Raw genomic sequence first — 20,688 nt, forward strand, 5'->3', positions numbered from 1 at the left:
TAGTTGCATACTATCAGGTACAGTGAAAAGTGGTATACCAGATAGAAACTTGAAGATAGAGTGCAAAAATAACAGCAAGTCACCAGTTGTGTATTATTATTATTATTATTATTATTATTATTATTATTATTATTATTATTATTATTATTATTATTATTATTATTATTATTATTATTATTATTATTATTATTTAATGGTGATTGTAGTAGGTATTAGTACTGGTATTAAGTAGTAGCCCTAGTAGTATTTTCTTGTCATCCACAACGTGTAATCAACATCCTGAGAGCATGTGAGTGAGAAATGTCTCTCTACCTCTATTGAAAGTATCAAGCTGTGAGGATTGACTTTACTGTTCTCAGCTACTTTAAACATTTTAAAGATGTTTCTACAGAATTGTGATTCTGAATTGGCACTCTTAGTTACTAAGAGGAATTATACTACGTGTATATATTTAATTTTGTAGCGATCAGTGTCTCTCTCAGTTGAACTCAATATTTTTACAGAAATACTTTCGTAACGGCGTATTACACATGACATATTTTGAGTTTTTTTTTTTTAATAATGTATTTGAACCACTAATGTATTCGAAATGAAATAAAATATGTTTAGTAACAGTATATCATAGCCTTTACCGGACATAACGAAAGTCAGGAAATGCTTTATTCAATGTGTGTGTAAAATGTTTTCTTTCAGTTATAAATATGTCAAATAATGTAAAGCAAACTATCTGTGTATATAATAAGAAACTTCTGTTGTTCCTTCCATTTACAACGGATTAGACGTAATGACATGCAAAATGCATACATTTTGAGACAATATTTATACCGCGAAAAGTATTCCGGGAATGAAAGTAAATATTGTATAATGAACTTTCTTTCTTCTATTTCAGATTAATACAATGTCGCTTCTGAAATTGTTTCCAGTTATCTGCACGACATTCCTGGTATTTCGATATTTCGTATATCTTGCTGGTGGTGCACCACAAAAGGCAATGGAAATAAACATGAATTACAGCGAATCTTCCAGTGCCGAAGGTTTTATTGCAACTACAGGTAACCTAATCAGTATTGCTAACAGATGATTTCAGAAAATAGTTAAATGATGCACTAAATCTACCTAAAAATGGCTAAACTTTTCTAAAATTTAAGCTAAATTTAAAGATAACCGATTTAAACACTAAAAGAAGCAAAATAAATCTCACTTGTACTGTATATGGTCAGAGCCGTAGCTATAGATTTCGGTGCCTGGTGCGGAGTAGAATTCGGCGCCCCTAAACGCACCATCAAGCTTTTCCTTTTCTTTTCTTTCCTCTTTCTTTCTTTCTTTTTTCTTTTTTTTTTTTTTTGCATATAAGGGAAGCACTTTTTTTTTTTTTTTTTAACATCAATCCGCTTGGACAGACTATTGCAACAACCAAAAGCGAGCATAATATGTTCTTTTACACAGAGCTGTTTTCAAGAGGCGTATTTTGGACTTTTTCTTGAACTTGACGAAACTACCTTTGATTGCTACACAGATCATTTATGGAAATTTACAGTACAACTATTTGTAACGTTTCATACTATTGATAAGAAATGAAATTTCAATACATTAGAAACTATGTGCTTTTAAAATGTTCGAAATTGGTAACAGCATTAATTTCCAGTAATAATTGCAAACTTTTGTAATTTTATTTTGTATGTGACCACACAAATAGCATTTTTATTTCGATTCTTTTAATGTCAGCAATTAAACGGGTTCAATTTGTTAATGATATACTTTTTTTTTATTATTCTTAAGAGTCGATGATATTATTCTTAAGTGTGATATTATTCTTTTAAATGTACATGCCCCAAAGGATGACGATATAAAACACACTTTTTAAGAAGTACCATGGGTATTCGAGCAATTTTTGCGGTACTGTATGAAAATTCTATTAGAGGATTTCAAGAGCAAGGTAGGGCGACAGGATATTTTCAATCTGGTTATAGAGAAAGAAAATCTGCAAAAGGAAAGTAATGATAACGGCGTTAGTTTCATGAACTTTGGAACATCCACGAAACTTATCGTGAAGAGTACAACATTTTCACATCGCAATGTTCATAAGTAAACATGGACCTCGCCAGATGGAAGAACACAATCAAATTGATCACGTTCTAGTAGATAGAACAAGACAGTCTAGCATAATTGATGTTCGCTCGTTCAGAGGACCTGACTCTGACACTGGTCACTATCTGGTAGCAGCGATAATAAGAGAGAGAGTATCGAGAGAGTAAAGGAAATATTCAAAATCTAAAAACAAAGATGTTTAGTTTAAAGAAATTAGGAGAGAACCAGGTTAGAGGGGAACACCAGATTGAAATGTCGATATATTCTCGGTCTTAGAAGGTTTGGAGAGCACTAGTGTTGAGGATACTTGGGCTCAAATTAGGGATAGCAGTAAAAGTTCAGCAATAGAAAAAATGGGGCACGCGGAAATGCCTAGGAACAAACCATGTTTCGACCAGGATTGCATTAAACTAGCAATGAATGGATAACAGGTGAAACAGGTGAAAAAAATTCGAATGATATCACTACACAAAATTTCGTTGACATCAGACGGGAAAATTCCAAAAGGTATAAAACAAAGAAACGCGATGTTTTGAAGGCTTAAATTAATAAACTTGAAGATACTAGTAAAAAAATCGAGACATATATAAAAGCATCATTGAATTTAAGAAAGGGTACCAACCTCGCGCGTATAAAGAGAGATGACGGAACAATTCTCACTGATACAGATGGCATCTTGAATAGATGGAAACATTTCGATTTGCTTAACACGCAGCCAAAAGTTAATGTTCGTGAGGAAAGGGAAATGCACGCAGCAGAACCATTCCTATAAAGAAATTAAAGAAACAAAAATCTCTTGATATAAACAAAATTCCGGCTGAGTTAATTTTAGATGGAGGGGAAAATTCGGAACAATATACATAAACTCATTCTCCTGATTTGCAATAAGGAGGTATTACCATAAAAGTGGAAAGAATGAATCATTTTTGCAATTCACAAGAAAGTCGACAAAACGGTTTGTAATAATTATTGAGGCATTTCTTTCTGTCGACATCCTATAAAATCCTCTCAAACATCCTATTGGCAAGATTGATCCTATACGCAGATGATATTAATAGAGATTTTCAGTATGGATTTAAGAGAAATCAATCAACTATCGATCAGATATCTACCATTTAACAAATACTCGAAAGGAAATGGGAATACAATACCCCAGTACATCAATTATTTATTGATTTTAGAAAGGCTTACGAATCTTTTAGGAAAGAAACATTAACATTTTTGCAGAATTTGGAACATCTAAAAAGCTAGTTAGAGTAATTAAGATATCTTTAAATGAATCATATACTAAAGTTGGAGTAGGAAAATTCTTGTCTACGTCGAGAATAGCTTGAAACAAGGAGATGCGTTGTCGACATTATTATTCCACTTTAGTCTGGAGTATGCTAAAAGGAAAATTAAAAATAGCAACCAGGACCTAGAGCTAAATGGTATTCACCAGGATATGGCGTATGCTGATGATGTAAATCTGATAGGAGATGGTAGGAAAACAATAGAAAGAAATACTTGGGCCTTCTTAAACGCTTGCTGATTTAGAAATAAATGCAGAAATAAAACTAAATACACTCGAAGTATTCTAGGATAGTAATTCTGCAAATTATGGATGAGTCGAAATATCAAATAATACTTTCGACAAAGGGAATATTTTCAAGTATCTAGGATCAAAATCATATCCACGAAGAAATTAAATGTTGACTGAAAGCAGGAAATTCGCGTTATTATCCAGTTCAAAATATTTTGTAATCAGAAATTCTGTCGAAAAATTTGAAGCTTAAAATATATAAAACGATAATCATGTCTGTTGCTCTGTATGGTTGCGAAACATGGTCACTTACTTTAAGGGAAGAATGCAGACTGTAAGTATTTGAGAATAAAATGCTAAGACGAATATTAGGACCCAAAAGGAACAGGAATGGGCAATGGCGGAAACTTCATAACGAAGAATTGCATAATGTATACTCTTTATCAAACATTGTTAAAGTCATCAAATTTAAGAGGCTTAGTGATGTAGATCATATAGCGAGAATGGAAGAAAGGAGGAACGCTTTCAAAGTTTTGACTGGAAACCCAATAGGAAAACGCCCATGAAGAAGACCTAGGCCCAGATGGGAGGACAATATTAAAAGTAGAAATAGAAAAAAAATTAAAACTGGATCCAGTTGGGTAAGGATAGAAGTCATTGTAGAGGCTTTATGAACGTGATATTGAACTTTCAGGTTCCATTTGCCATAAAGTTAGTTAGTTCTCTTACGGTATATATATATATAAAGTACAACCCCTCAAATCCGAACACGTTCTCAGGAGAAAAAAAATAACTACAGCAGGAAAATAAAAAAAAATAGATGTAATCACACAAATTTATTTTTTTTAAAAGGTTTTAACATTTTTAGACTTAATGCTTATTCAAAATCATTATCTAATCATATCCTTACAAGAAGACAGTTATAGATATGCAACAATAATTTTGGACATGAGTGTACACCCGCCAGTCAAGGGCACTGCCCTTTCGACCACTGGGCCACCCTGTCTAACCTCAGTCGTTGTTTTACCGCAAATTCAGTGACGAAATAAGTACGTAATATTATTTCCCGGGTAAGCTGAAACAGAAAAGATGAGCTGAACAGAAAATGTACCAATGTCCGCTCTCAGGCGAATGCCGAGATACTAAATCATCATCAACTGCCCTTGCCATTATCCACCTTATATCTATAAAAAGGAATTCAAATAAATTTTTAGATAGCAGTTTCATTTGTTTTAGACTGAACCTGTGTTGTTGTAAGTTTAAATTGGGTGCAGTGTAGTGAAATAAACAAGTAAAAAGCAAATAGGCTAATGTACTAAAACCAATATACTACTACTACTACTACCATTGGTAGAAGAGAGGGGAAAGCGGGAGGACCTCGTCCCCCGAGTTCCATAAAATATCTGTGGCTTCCCCCCACTTTTTAAAAATATACAATGGACAAAGATAGAGATCCTGAACTTCCTGATGTCATGCGTCCCCTTACCTTTTCAGATCCACTTTTACCCCTGACTACTACTACTACTGTATTACTACTACTACTACTTATAATAATAATAATAATAATAATAATAATAATAATAATAATAATAATAATAATAATAATAATAATAATAATAATAATAATAATAATAATAATAATAATAAACTAACTCTATGGCCTATGGAACCCGGAGGTTCAATGCCGCGTTCACAAAAGCTCTCCATTGACTTCTATCCTTAGCTAACTGCATCCAGTTTGTACTCTGTATTCCAATCTCTGCGAGATCCATCTTAATATTGTCCTCCCATCTGCGCCTAGGTCTTCCTAATGGTCGTTTTCCGATTGGTCTTCCAGTCAAGACTTTGAAAGCGTCTCTACTTTCTTCCATTCTAGCTACATGACCCGCACATCTAAGCCTCCTAGACTTGACGACTCTAACAATGTTGGGTAAACCATATAAATTATGTAGTTCCTCGTTATGAAGTTTCCGCCATTCCCCATTCTCGTTCCTCTTGGATCCGAATATTCGTCTCAGGATCTTGTTCTCAAATACTTTCAGTCTGTTCTTCTTTCAGAGTAAGTGACCATGTTTCGCAGCCATACAGAACAACAGGCATAATTATCGTTTTGTATATTTTAAGCTTCAAATTCCTCGACAGAATTCGCGACGACAAGACAGTTTGAACCGAATAGTAACACGAATTCCCTGATTTTAGTCGACATTTAATTTCTCCGTGAATATGATTTTCCTCTGTTGATGTTGATCCAAGATATTTGAAAGTATTCACTTTATCAAAAGTATTATTTAATATTTTAACGCATCCATAATTTGCAGTATTCCGGTCCCGACGCACTTCCATGTATTTAGTTTTCTCTGCATTTACTTCTAAACTCATGTCCTTGCAAGCGCTTAATAAGATCTCTGAATTTCTTTCTATTGTTTTCCTATCATCTCCTATTAAATTTACATCATCAGCATATGCCATAACCTGGTGAATACCGTTCAACTGTAGGCCCTGGTTGCTATCTTTGATTTTCCTTATAGCGTATTCCAGAACGAAGTTAAATAATACTGGCGACAACGCATCTCCTTGTTTCAGGCCATTTTCGACGTGAAAGCTCGTGGACAAAACTTTTCCTACCCGGACTTTACTTTGGGATTCATTTAAACATATCTTAATTAATCTAGTTAGCTTTCTCGGTATTCCAAGTTCTGCTAGAACGTTGTATAATGTTTCTCTCCTAACCGAGTCGTACGCCTTTCTAAAATCAATAAATAGTTGATGTACCGGGGTATTGTATTCCCTCTTTTTTTTCGAGTATTTGGCGAATGGTAAATATTTGGTCGATAGTTGATCGATTTCGTCTAAATCCGCACTGATAATCTCCAATAATTTCATCTGCGTAGGAGTCAGTCTTGCTAACAGAATATTTGGAAGGATTTTATAGGATGTTGACAGAAGAGAAATGCCTCGATAATTATTACAGTCAGTTTTGTCGCCTTTCTTGTGGATTGGAACAATGATTGATTCTTTCCACTCTTGTGGCAATTTTTCCTTGTTCCAGATAAGGAGAATGAGTTTGTGTATCTTGTTTTATAATTTTTCGCCTCCAGCTAAAATTAACTTAGCCGGAATTTTGGCCATACCAGGAGATTTGTGTTTCTTTAATTTCTTTATAGCGGTTTCTACTTCTATTCGGTTGGGTTCTGGAATATACGGTTCTGTGGTGTGTATCTCCTTTTCTCCACGCACCCTAGTTTTTGGTTGCGTGTTAAGCAAATCGACAAAGAAATCTTTTCATCTATTTAAGATGCTATCCGTGTCAGTGAGAACTGTACCGTCAGATTTCTTTAATATATAAGCACGAGGTTGATAGCCTTTCTTAAATTCGTTGATTCCCTTATACATGTATGTTTTTATTTTTACTATTATCTTCAAGTTCCTTAATTTTAGCTTTCAGAAAATCGCGTTTCTTTGTTCTAAAAGTTTTGGAAGTTTCCCGCCTGATATCTGCGAAATTTTGTGTAGTCATTTCATTCGGATTTTGTGGCCAGCGTAATTTTGCCTGTTTTCTCTTCACTGCTTGTTTTATGCATTCCTGGTCGAACCATTGTTTGTTCCTACGTATTTCCGCGTGTCCCAATTTTTCTTTTGCTGAAATTGTAATGCTATCTCTAATTTCAATCCAGGGATCCTCAACACTAGTGCACTCCGAATCTTCTAAAGCCGAGAATCTATTCGAAACTTCGATCTGGTATTCCTCTCTTACCTGGCTCTCTTCTAATTTCTTTAAATTGAATCTCTCAGTTTTCGGACAATGAATATTGCCTTTATTCAACGATAACTTCTCTCGTATTATTGCTGCTACCAAGGTAGTGGTCAGTGTCACAATCAGCCCCTCTAAACGAGCGGACATCAATTATGCTAGATTGCCTTCTTCTATCTACTAAAACGTGATCAATTTTATTATGTGTTTTCCCGTCTGGTGATGTCCAAGTGTATTTATGTACGTCGCGATGTGGGAATTTTGTACTCTTCACGATTAGATTTTTGGATGTTGTAAAGTTTACGAGTCTAACACCGTTGTCATTACTCTCCTTATGCAGACTTTCGTTCTCTATGATCGGTTTGAAAATATCCTCTCGTCCTACCTTCGCATTGAAATCCCCTAATAGAATTTTTATATTGTATCGCGGGAGTTGGTGAAATATCCGTTCCACTTCTTCGTAAAAACTGTCTTTTATATCGTCATCCTTATCACCAGTTGGGGCATGTACATTTAAAACAATTATATCACACCACCGTCCCTTAAGAGTAATAAAAGAAAGTCTGTCAGTAACAAATTCAACCCGTTTAATTGCTGGTAATATACGTTTATGAACGAAAAACCCTGTTCCTAACTGGTGATTTTTATTTCCTTCCCCGTAAAAGAACGTAAAATTTCCGGAATTCACAGATCCATTTCCTTCCCACCTAACTTCCTGAACTCCTACTACGTCCATCCTGTATTTCTCTAACTCCCTCGTTACGGACTTTAACGCGCCTGCCCTATAAAGACTCCTAATATTCCATGTTCCAAATCTCATGTCCATTTTCTTTTGCTGAGGTCGTCTTAAGTTATCAGTCCTTGTCCAAGGCTTTTGTGAATATAATAATAATAATAATAATAATAATAATAATAATAATAATAATAATAATAATAATAATAATAATAATAATAATAATATGATGCCTAATGTATTTTTGACATAACTAAACTTGAAGGTCTGAAGGAATCATTGCGGAACTGATTTTGAATACGGGGATAAGGCGAAATGTTATCAAACTCTAAACGTTCTTCACAGAAATATGTACTCAAGTATTTACACGATTAATATTCCAGGTAAAGGAGTAAAATTATTTGCAGGGCCGGATTTCCCAATAGGCCCGGTAGGCCCGGGCCTATGGGCGCAAGCTCCCAGGGGGCGCACGGCCGAGAGAAAAAAATAAAAAATATCTAGAAATAAAAATAAATGGCCATAACTTAACATTTTTTGAATTGATTAAAAAAAATCATTCTAATAAAGCATTCTGATTTTGAAGTTCATTGGAACAAATAATTGTTGGTAAAGTTTAAATATTTTTCAACATTATGCATAAACTTCGTTACAACATTGATCTCACAAGTAAACCTTACGTTTGGGTGAATCGAATTGCTGACTGAGACACATATGAGAAAGTAGTAATAAATGTGGTCAGTATTTCAGTGAAGTTGTAGGTGCGAAGCTCCAGGGGTTTAGGAGATGCAGCTACCAGAATATCAGATGGAAGTACAGAATAGTCTTCATACAGTTGGAGGTAATAGCCCTGTAAGACCTCTTGTAACGACAAAAGGTGAATAAAAAATATATGGGTACATATTAGGACTAGGGAGAAGTCATATAGTAAGGGTATACCTGACGGCGGCCATCTTGAAATCCGCCACTTTGAATTAAGGTTAAGTTTTCAAAATAGGAATAGGGTCATGTGATACATGATTTAAGGCGCAAATTTGATCAGAAGAACAATGGTGACGTTAATTTTGATTTACGCGCAATTGGTAAAAAGTTACAGGGAAATTAACTATTGTTGCAGCATAGGTATTAGTCCTTTACCCCACCTTGTAAATTTTGTGTTAATGATAATATTTAAATAAAAAGCAGGTGGATAAATATTAGGTCTATGGTAAGAGTTGCCTTGATGGCGGCCATGTTCAAATCGATTGCTTTTGTCAGGTGTGCTGACTGTAAGCAGAGCATTTGTGCAAGTCATGCACTCTTTTCTAAACTACATATTGATTGTACTAATTGAGGACTTTTCTGGAAGAAAGACCCAAGTTCAATTATGACTCAATTCCACTTTGGCCATTTTTCCTTAAATTAGCAACTTGTTTATGTAATAACAAATCCTGGTTAATGATAAAGCAAAATGGTTATACCGTTGAATTTATGGTAAAATTTGCTAGTAATAAGGTGTCACTGCTATGCGTTTTGTTTAAAACTTTTGTCTGATTCAAAATGTCGGATTTGAACATGGCCGCCATCAAGGCAACTCTTACCATATACCTAATATTTATCCACCTGCTTTTTATTTAATTATTATCATTAACACAAAATTTACAAGGTGGGTTAAAGAACTAATACCTATGCTGCAACAATATTTAATTTCCCTGTAACTTTTTACAAATTGCGCTTAAATCAAAATTAACGTCATCATTGTTCTTCTGATTAAATTTGCGCCTTAAATCATGTATCACATGACCCTATTCCTATTTTAAAAACTTAACCTTAATTCAAAATGGCGGATTTCAAGATGGCCGCCGTCAGGTATACCCTTACTATATGACTTCCCCAAGTCCTAATATGTACCTATATATTTGTTATTCACCTTTTGTCGTTACAAGAGGTCCTACAGGGCTATTACCTCCAACTGTATGAAGACTATTCTGTACTTCCATGTGATGTTCTGGTAGCTGTATCTCCTATACCCCTGGAGCTTCGCACCTACAACTTCACTGAAATACTGACTACATTTAGTACTACTTTCTCATATGTGTCTCAGTCAGCAACTCGATTCACCCAAACGTAAGGTTTACTTGTCAGAAATGTCATTTTTTATACTAGTACAATTTACTATTTGTAAATACAAAATATCTAGTTTTACTTTAAAACATAGTTTTTATTTCACGTTATCAAAATACTTCATGTAAGCTGTGTTTCTGAGATTAAAACTATTTTATAATGTATTACAGAGTTTTTTTTTTTTATTTATTTGCCCAAATGGCTAAATTGAACAAAAGCAAAGTTATTCACCAATCTTTTGTTAATACATTAACGGTATTTTGTTAAGCCCAGAATCAAGTAAATTCCTAAAAAACTTGCAATGATAAAATTTCATCGTGGAGTGGTGTTAAGCAATTAACATATAGGCCTGATATAATTTTTTTAATAAAGGATTTGAGGAAAGTATCTAACCAGACTATGGGGCGGAAAAAAATATTGGGCCTAGGGGCGCCAAAATGCTAAATCCGGCCCTGATTATTTGGATTGTTTGAATTAGAGTTTCTTCCCAACACCTGAATATCTTTGCATTAAGATTGAAATATAATGAATATAATGGTTTATGCAAATATTTTAATGGAAATTATATAATGAATAAGATGGGGAAAAAAAGCTAACAAGGAAGACTATATCTGTTTCACAACATAATTTAAAAAAAAAATGAAATGAAATCTTTGAGTTTTACGTCCCACGGTTATGCCGGTTAGGCTAAAGGAGACGGTGATTATGAGAGATGAGTGAAATGGTGGAATGAAGAAAGTGGGAGGAAACGTGAGAACCCCGAGAAAACCCACGAGCACGGTGTTTGTCCACCACAAAGTTCACTTGGCGGGGGCTGGGATCGAACCCGGGACCCCAAGCGCCAGAGGTGAACGCTCTACCACTGAGCCACCGCGCCCCCCTAATTTTAAAACAAAGAATACTGTTTTAAGCATACAGTCTGGTTATGAAAATATGGTATTTTCATTTTTTAAATATATATATATATATATATAAAAGAAGGAATATGAGCAACAATAATACACATTCCTTCGTTATAAAGTATTGTTACGGAAGTACAGTTATTGGCGTGAGAATGTTTTGTTCATTATAGAGTCATTAGCTCTTCCTTTTCTCATAAATAAAAACCTTATGTATGCATGTAAATATAGCAAGTGCAGGCCGGTAGCCAGCCAAAAATGTTGGGGGAGGCATTCTAACCATATTATAGTTCATTTGCAAGCCTACCGTGAAAATTTTAGGAAGGGCCGGTAACAATTTAGAGGGTGGCCGGCCCCCTAGACCCCTTTGGATACAGGCCTGAGCAAATGTGATATTACATGCTGAGAAAAACAAGTAGTCATGTGTACACTACACGGAGGAGTTTGGTTTGTATGGCCTGATATATACTTACTAAAACGGGAAGTTGTAGTATGTTTTTTGCACCTTCGATTTTAGTGAATAGATTAGAGTGGAGTTAAAAATGAAACCTTAAAGTGACTGTAAAAAACGGCTCCTCGCTCTGTATTGCCGTTTTACTCTGAAGCGATCAAACTTTAAATCAGAAATAGTTTATTTCTTTCAGTTCTGGTTTGAATAGAAGATTACGGGGGAAGGTTTAGAACGCTAAATCAATTAAAAGAACGCTTCTTGCTATCTAATCGTTTATGTTGTATGAGGATGAATATTCAAATTGGATGTTCTAGTGGACTTCTATCACTTCTGGTTTTAGTAGAAAGTTCTGGACATGAAATGAATTATGGGACGGTTAATATATACCTTTGTATTATAGGTGACCGACGATCGTTATCTATAACAGATTTTTCCCATTAGAACCAGAATTTTTTTTTTATTTTTTTTTTAAACCAGTTTCGGTTTGAATATTACCTCGGCGAAAGAACTAACTTTTGCAGTCTACATTATGGCGATAATTGATTGTAATCCACTGAGTATTTCTTGAGATTTTTTTTTCTTTTATTTCCCGGACGAACGGCTTTAATTCTTTTCGTGGATATTACTTTCATATCGTCGCATGAGTACCAGAGGAACGTAACTTCAAAAATGCTGTTTTCATTTTCTTCATGTTTGGATATAATGTTGAAAGCCTCACTTGGTATAAATGGAACGTAACGCCATCTGTTCTCCTTGTCGATCATCTGTTGTAATGTAGCTCAATTACCATCTTATTAAAAAAACACATCTTTCTAAGAAAATAATATTTTAGTCCTCTCGCCTGTAAACCTGCAAGAATGGAGCTGCGTTCCTCTGGTTCTCATCCGACGATATATAATCAATAGTGCAGCAAAACAACCTTTGCTAATACTCAGAGTATTTCAGCAGGTTAATGGATACAACTTCGGGTTAAATAGTTGGTTGACTAATTTGGAGTACAAGTTTACTTCTTCAGCTTAAAGGTTACATGAGATACAGCTCAATACTTAACGTGTAATTCAAATAATATAAACTCCCGTGCCAAAGACACATATGCCAACCATTTATATTTTCAATTGCGAAATGAAAATAAAACGAAATATTTCCGTTTAACGTCCCATGATTATGCCCTTTAGGCTAAGGGAGACGATAATTAAGGTAAGTGAATGGTTATGGAATAATTGGTGGAATGAAGAAGTGGGGGAAACGGGAGTACGCCGAGAAAAGCCTCGGACATGATGTTGTGCACCAAATACTTACTTGGATGGGGGTCGAACGAGAAACCCCACGCAATATAAGTAAGTGTACTACCACTAAGCCACAGTGCCTTGTATATTATCAGTAATAATAATAATAATAAAAATTATTATTATTATTATTATTATTATTAATAATAATAATAATCCTTATTAATGTGCTGGAAAGAACTGATAATAGAAGTACAGCATTTTATATTATAATGTAGTGATATTGTCTACTACAACGTAAGTAATAATAATGAAATGGATTTTTTTTTTAAAAAAAGGTAAACTTTAAGAATACATGGAGAATATACAATGCATTAATTCCTAAAACAATAAGATATCAAAAATTAAAATTATAATATAATAAAATAACTACTAGGTTACATTGCAATTCTAAACCTTGTACTAAGATATTTAGATATTGTAGTTTGTTAAAAGCCGATATATTAAAATATGTTTCTTGCTGCTAGGTTGAAATAAAAGTTTAGTTCTTGTACCATGTATTGAAACTTTGAGATTCACATTCTTTTCCTCCTGAAACTTTGAGATTCAAGCTAGTAGTTCCGGTTTAAAATATGTTCTGCAGTAGTCTGACGTATTAGAGTAGCAATCAAATCTTAACTTAAGCTATAGCATTTTTGCAAGGTTTCAATTCTGTTTACAAGTATATGTAATTGGCGGTTCGAAATTAGCGGTGTATATACTAATTTAGATCGGATCAACAGTTTATATACTGTAAAAGTACGTATTTAATTGACAAAATCTGGGACATCGTTTAAATATGATCCCAATTATTTACCTTGATTCACTGTATGCTCACATATTCCGTATGTAATCAGAAAACGTAAGGACTTATCAAATATTACACCTAAATCCCTTACCGTATCAACTTTTTGTAGTATTTTCGTATTGACTAACATAGTGTTGAGATTTGTTACTGTAACTAAGAAAATAAGATACCGTCATATTCCAACCATTAACTTTACACAATATAATAATTATGTTTATATCTTCTTGTAACATTCAATTGTCCTCAATTTTGTTAACAATTCTAAAAGGTTTGATGTTATAAGCATAAAGTAAAATTTTGCAGTGGTTTTAGACTACTGTTGACAAGTAACTAATAAAACATGAAGATGTAATGGTCCCAATGGAGAAGCTTGAGGAACTCCGTCGCTGATAGTGGATGACTTTGTAAAAATATTTCAAATTTTGATTTGAAGTGTTCTACTAGTCAAATATTTTTTTCTTTCTCTTTTGTAAAAAGAAACGCTTCTATGTTTGATAGTTTCTTTGAGTGTAATCTATGATCAACTGAATTAAAAGTTCTATTCATATCAATGTTTATAACATTTTTTGCAATATGGGGTTTTATAATAATAATAATAATAATAATAATAATAATAATAATAATAATAATAATAATAATAATAATAATAATAAAGAATGGAATGTCAACTGGAGGTTCGTTAGTTTTTGTTTCATTAAATTTCTCTTTCTTATTGTTGTAATCCCTTTAAGAAAAAAAGGACATAAAATTGAAATAAAAAAGTATATGTTAATCTTCCGTCTGTTTTGACGTTTTTAAATCTCTGTAACAACTTCCTTCTCGGTGTCATAAAAAAAATCCCAGTTTCCAGTTTCTCCACCTTATGGTTCTTCTGTATTCGTATCCCTACCTTCTATTTCTTTTTTGTATTTTCTTATGTTATTTTTATTCTTCTTCAACTGTCCCAATTCCTCTTTTAATCGAACAATAATAGTAATCCTTTATCCTTTTTCTAGATTTAAATAATTCCTTGTATCTTCCGAACGTAGCTTCTATCTTGATTCCTTTTTCTTTATTTCTTCAGTACTTTCATTTGATGACAACAATGCTTGCGTTACCTTTTTTTTTAAGTAGACAGGCTCCTCCGTACATGCTCCTCCCATCTCATGTATTCCTCTATTCCCAGTGATCTTATCCATTTTTTCATACTAGACACAGCGAACTTTCTTCTCTTCTTCTTCTTCTTTCATTTCTTGGTTTTTATGGGCATTCGTATTTTTCATTTCAATGAATTCCCAAGAAGAGAAAGTTAGAAATATTTTTTTACCGATGTTACGCGAAATCGAACTTCATCCTTCTTCTAGTCCCACATATCGAAATAGTATATTTCCACAATATCTTCTACTTCCTCGAGGCATAGAATTTGAAACAGGCTCTTCCACAGCTTGATATCTTCCCTTTTTTGTGAGTTTTAGGACACCACTTGACCGACGTCTACCCGTCAATAAATTTCCTCATTTTTCCCTGCCCATTAAGCACCACACATAAACTATGATATACTTGTGAAGATTAGAGGCAAGAGTAAAGCGCATGTTACTCTCAATAATACATTTCTTGTCGCCCTCCAATCAAAACATTGCCGTTGTCATAGAAAATGATTTTATTATATTTATCACTTACTAATGACTTGATATCTTCTCAATCACTACTGAAACCGGAAGTTGTAGTAAATTTCTACCAATTATGGTTTTGCTTAATTGATTGATTAAATATTAGGGTGCTTAATTGGTTGCAGAAAATTGCTTGTTACAGTCTATTACTGTTTTAGCTATTCAACGATCAGGTTATAAGTGATATTAGAAGTTGACTTCTTCCACTTTCGCTTTCCGTAAAGGGCTGACAGAAGATAATATTTATTCTAAGAACACTAAATCGATCAAAAACATGTTCTCGCAACCATTTATTTTTATTTATTTTCGCTAAGTAGCTCAAAATTGAAGGTGGCAGTTGTAGTATATTTCTATTACTACTGGTTTTAGTAGAGATTTAAGGATGGAAATGAAATGTATTCTTGGGACGCTTAGTCGATTCCAAGAAACCGCTTCTTGCTCTCTAGTACTGTTTATGTTCTATAGTGATTAACGACAAAACCGGAAATTGCTGATTTTTAAACAATTCAGGTGTGTAGATCTCCTGCATCTACGGACTTGTTTCTTTAACTTTCAACCGTCTGCATCGTAGCCAAAATTGATAGTAATCTATTAAATATATCCTCAGATGTTTTTCTCTCCCTGACGAACAGGCACAAGGATATACAATTTTGTCCCCGGATCGTTGATATGTATTTATTTATTTGTTGTACTACATAATGAAACATAAGAAATGTACTCAAATGGATGTCAGCTATATGTTACTCAACATATATTGTAAATGTAAGAGGAATCGCGCCTGTATATTATGTGTTCAAAATATTGATCATTACGTCGCGCACATTCTTCCTAGCGGCCCTGTAGATCGATGAACATGTTAGTGAACACGGATTGCTGGAAAGACGGAACAAATGGTCGAATCTTGTCTCTTAACTCCGGTATAGTGGTAGGCAGTGGCGGATCCAAGGGGGGCTATAGGGGTTATAGCTCCCCCTTGACGCTCAGATATACACTGGATAAAATGGGGTTCAATCCTGCTTTACACTAGATAAAACGGCCAAATATAGTTTAGCCCCTGCCTTGATCATATCCTGGATCCGCTTCTGGTGGTAGGAGTTATCTGTTTGGGGAAAAAATGCTTCCTTCAGCGTAAGTATCTGGACCCGGGAGGTCAGGAGAGTGGAAAGTAGGGATGCGCACGAGACAAGATTTGAGGCTGTCTCGTCTCGAAAATGTGGTGTAAAAGTGATGTCTCGACTCGAAAAATGTATTCTTCTCTATTGGAAGAGATGTGTCTCGACTCGAATTTTGTCAGGAAAATTCTGTCTCGACTCGTCTCGTGCGCATCCTTAGTGGAAAGGATATGTAAAATACGTTCCACGGGAAATCAAATGATGTCTAAACTCTTGTGGGCAGAAGGGCAAGAGACTCATTTGCAGTGTGCGCAGTAGCTCCATCTTCATCCTTATATGTCATAATTACACTCCAGACAAATACAATATATGTGCATCCTCATCTTCTAGAGCGAGACGCTGTCCAACAACTTATGAGCGAAAATAGTGCTCGACAAAAACATTCTCCATTTTTGTGAATAAAATTATTTTCGTACCAACTGCATACTACTCTAGACCACAAACAACTGGGCATATATGTGTGCAGTGTTGTCAACAACAACTGAAGAAAATAGGCTAGATGACCTTCAGAAGTAAGCTTTTTTTTTTTTTTTTTTTTACGCGAAAAATGGCAAGATTTTGAACTGTTAACCTGTAACCTACATTTTAGATATTAAATCCATTTTTTGTGTAGGTAGATTTATAAGTGAGTTACAGTACAATTTGAAATGTTGAATTTTATTCACTGAAGACTAACAAGCAACATACATGACTTTAAATTACAATAAAATCCATCAACAACTTATCTGATTTGTGAAAATCAACAGCGATAATTAAGTTGATTTTGACTTTAACGTCCCTTTCAGCAGCGACACGATATCAGTTGCATTGCAATGAGTCAGCATCGATGCCGTCGCAGCTAGCCGAGGCGCTGGAACTGGATGCACTATCGTTGGATTATGGTTTGGTTGTGTACCTACATTGCCATTGTCCCAATTGTCAGTACTACTTCTTTCGGCAGGTCATAGTCCTTACAAAGCTTCTAATTTCTTCGTACACCCATACGAATCGGCATGATTGCATTGAGTGTTTTGAAGCTAATTAGGTACCTTATCTGTTTCCTTTAATAAACTAAAGCAATTTGTGTGGCTTGAAGAACCGAACAGTTTACTAAATTTGTATTAGAAAACTCTCATTCTTGGAACGAAATGCAAATAAATAAATAAATAAATAAAAAATAAAAAAATAAAAAATAAAAAAAAATAAAAAATAGCAAATAGGGTCGTTACGGGAGCGACATTAAAATTCTTTCTGAGCTGACAAATGTTGTTAAGTACGTGTAGATTTATGAGTGAACAGAGAGAGAGCAGAAGAATAAACAATGTTTTTTTTTCTATAAGAAAACACCCTCAGTCAAGATAAATCAATTAATACGAATGCATATAATGACAAATAGGATTATTTAAAAATAATACACTTGATTTTCAAAGAAAAAGTAATTTTAGAATTAATTTAACAGCTAATAAAAAGGTAAAAATGGCAAAAGAATTTAATAAAATAAGTTATATTTAAGGCTATAAGCATTTAGTTGATTTATATGACTAAATGCCTCTCCAAATAGGCTTGATTTAGCCAAAAATAGGTTAAATTGGCACAACTGCACATTTGGTGCTCACAGCTCATACCACATTGTACTTGCGCGCCACAGGTGCGCGAATTTCGGTACTGTTTGTTTTGCTGCATAATGTGCATAAAGAGGTTTTGAACTGCAAACTAAACTTCTTAGAAACACATAGCAGTTCTTCAATCTGCTCCATCGCTATAGTTTCAAGAATTACAAGCAGACCACTCTAAACCCTGTAGAGAATTATGTGATTTTTCTGTGTGTCCGCTTATATAAATAATTTGGTAAATCCAATACTGGGCCATTAACACAAAACTCTTCGAAAGGGCCAAGTAAGTCCCTTCTGGTGGGAAGGCCTCATCAAGATCACACCAACTGCCTCTTAAGGAAGTAACGAAATTCGGTAGACATGTAGATCCCATGAGACTCACGCGGCACATTAAGAAAGGTAAAGTTTAAGTTAGCACTGAACTTATAATTAACTCTATAAGGGAACGGCACATCATATCAGCACATTATTCAAGATGAATAAACTCCAATAATTAAACGAGTGTCTTCCCGTTCTGCAAGACCTCCAGCATTTTGTAGAAATATTTTAAATGATCTTATCTATAGGCAGAACGGGAATTCTCGTTGTGCCCAATCTTTGGAGACAGGGAATTCTGTGCAGGGAGTGATTTTTCTAAAGATTTTTTTTTTTTTTTTTAGTAAATCTAACAGATTCTGTAAGAAGAATAACTATTTCTTCAATGCTTCATCATAAATTTGGAATGTTATTCTACTTGTTCATCTCGGACAAATGACTAAGATACAGTTCTGTTATTAGCAATGCTATTCCTATCTATTTTTAGTAAAGATTAATGATTTTTTTTAAAATACCTGCAAGGAAATGAAAAACTTACTCAGTTTCAAGGAAGTCGTTTGACAATATAACTGAAGCGAACATTAAGATGGATCACTAGGTGTTCTCGGTGCTATGCGAAGCGCTGCTTGAACAGTGCGGTGATGCCAGATAGTGTCAAGTGTTTACTGATGCCAAATAATAAAGGGAGTAATCATGGAATTCTGCTTAGATACTTACTGGAGAAACTGGGTTTCGACCCTTTCCGCAATTCCGCTTCTCGAACTGCAAAACTAGAATCCAGGAATTTTCTTATTGTGACTGCTACAGTAAATGTACAAATTTGGCAACAACGTATTATGGCGTTCTACGCAAGTTTCGTCTCAAAATCTATTTCCTTAAATGTAAATTAATCTTTAAATAAAATATGAAACATAACACGAAAACGGTGAAACAATATATCTATTTCGTAATAAGATCATTACTTTAAATTGCTTTATACATACAAATAAACATTTCGTAAAACAGAGCACTTCTTGTAAGATCTTAATGCAAGTGCCATCTTGTGTGTTCATTGTATAACGAATCAAATATTTTCTTTTATTTGTTACATTTTTCGATATCAGGAGATACAACCAAATGAATCAGTGTCTTGGGCTGTAGCTGAAACTTTACTCTATCTTATAGTACAATATTTATAATATGTAACGTTTCATTGCGCAGTAGTTAAGTGAATGAGCTAAAATATGTACTGACTTCCGGGTAGTGATCCCAGAATAAAATTTTATTCAGTTTCCCAGTGCTTTATCTCCAACATGATAAGGCTCGGAATACGTAGAAGGTGCAATAGTTCACATTCTCAAGACACGTTTGGACATATATTAAACAAATAATGCAAAAGGATACATAAGACGGACCCTTCAAAAAAAAGAGCCTTTGTTTTCTTCATCACAACTCTTTTCTCAGCAGCAACTGATCAGATGATTTGTCTACTATATATGATTCTATATTACATGCAATGTGTGATATACTTATATCGTCAATATAAGCAATACTAAATACTCGTACCATATCATCAATACAGCCAATTCAATATAAAACAAGATCTCAACATCATTGTTATAAACGTAAACAGTGTGCAACCACATCTACATAAACCACCATGTCTATTACACGTGATTCCAACTTTCTTCTCAATGATTTGATTTTCTGTTCAACCCACTTATATTTAATCATTAGTTCCTTCGGCTTTCTTCTACCTCCAACATTAACATAGAAATATTCTTTTACAGGGGCCACGATGGCTCAGTGGTAGAGCGTTCACCTCTGGTGCTCGGGGTCCCGGGTTCGATTCCAGCCCCCGTGGACAAACGCCGTGTGCGTGGGTTTTCTCGGGGTTCACCCGTTTCCTCCCACTTTCTTCATTCCACCATTTCATTCATCACTCATCAACACCGTCTCCTTTAGCCTAACCGGCATAACCGTGGGACGTAAAACTCAAAGATTTCATTTCATTTCATTTTTAATAGAAATTTCTTTTTTTTTCACTTTGTTCTTGTTTTAAAATTTCACAGGTGTAAAAATATTTGGATGTTCTTCGTCAGTTTTCTCCTTAATTTAGAGTACCTTCCCCCAACAATATTAAGTGTTCTTTCCTCAACGCTGTCATGATTAGACTTCGGATTTTAGCATATTTGGTTGTTTTTTCCATGATGTAATATTGATATCCTTTTTAAACAGACATTCGTTTCAGCTGTTTTGGGATGAAATAGCGGAGTTTTATAGTGCATCTAGGTGTATATCTTGGAGTGTAGTGTCTTTATGTCGTTAGTGCATATAAATGCATATTTAAAGTAATGATCAAAT

At 34.4% G+C, this 20,688-nt stretch overlaps 1 protein-coding gene across 7 annotated transcripts in view; it reads left to right on the forward strand.

Moving 5' to 3' along the window:
- Positions 1-20,688, forward strand: part of LOC145680806 (uncharacterized) — a 331,282-nt gene that overhangs the window by 169,067 nt on the left and 141,527 nt on the right. For all 7 annotated transcript variants that reach the window (XM_081751877.1, XM_081751876.1, XM_081751871.1 and 4 more), the window contains one exon: positions 890-1,052. In XM_081751877.1, the coding sequence (XP_081608003.1) occupies positions 890-1,052 (163 nt within the window). The remainder of the gene's footprint in view (positions 1-889; positions 1,053-20,688) is intronic.

Source organism: Thermobia domestica, chromosome 3 (genome assembly GCF_964235325.1).
Source record: "Thermobia domestica chromosome 3, izTheDome1.hap1.1, whole genome shotgun sequence".
NCBI lineage: Eukaryota > Metazoa > Arthropoda > Insecta > Zygentoma > Lepismatidae > Thermobia > Thermobia domestica.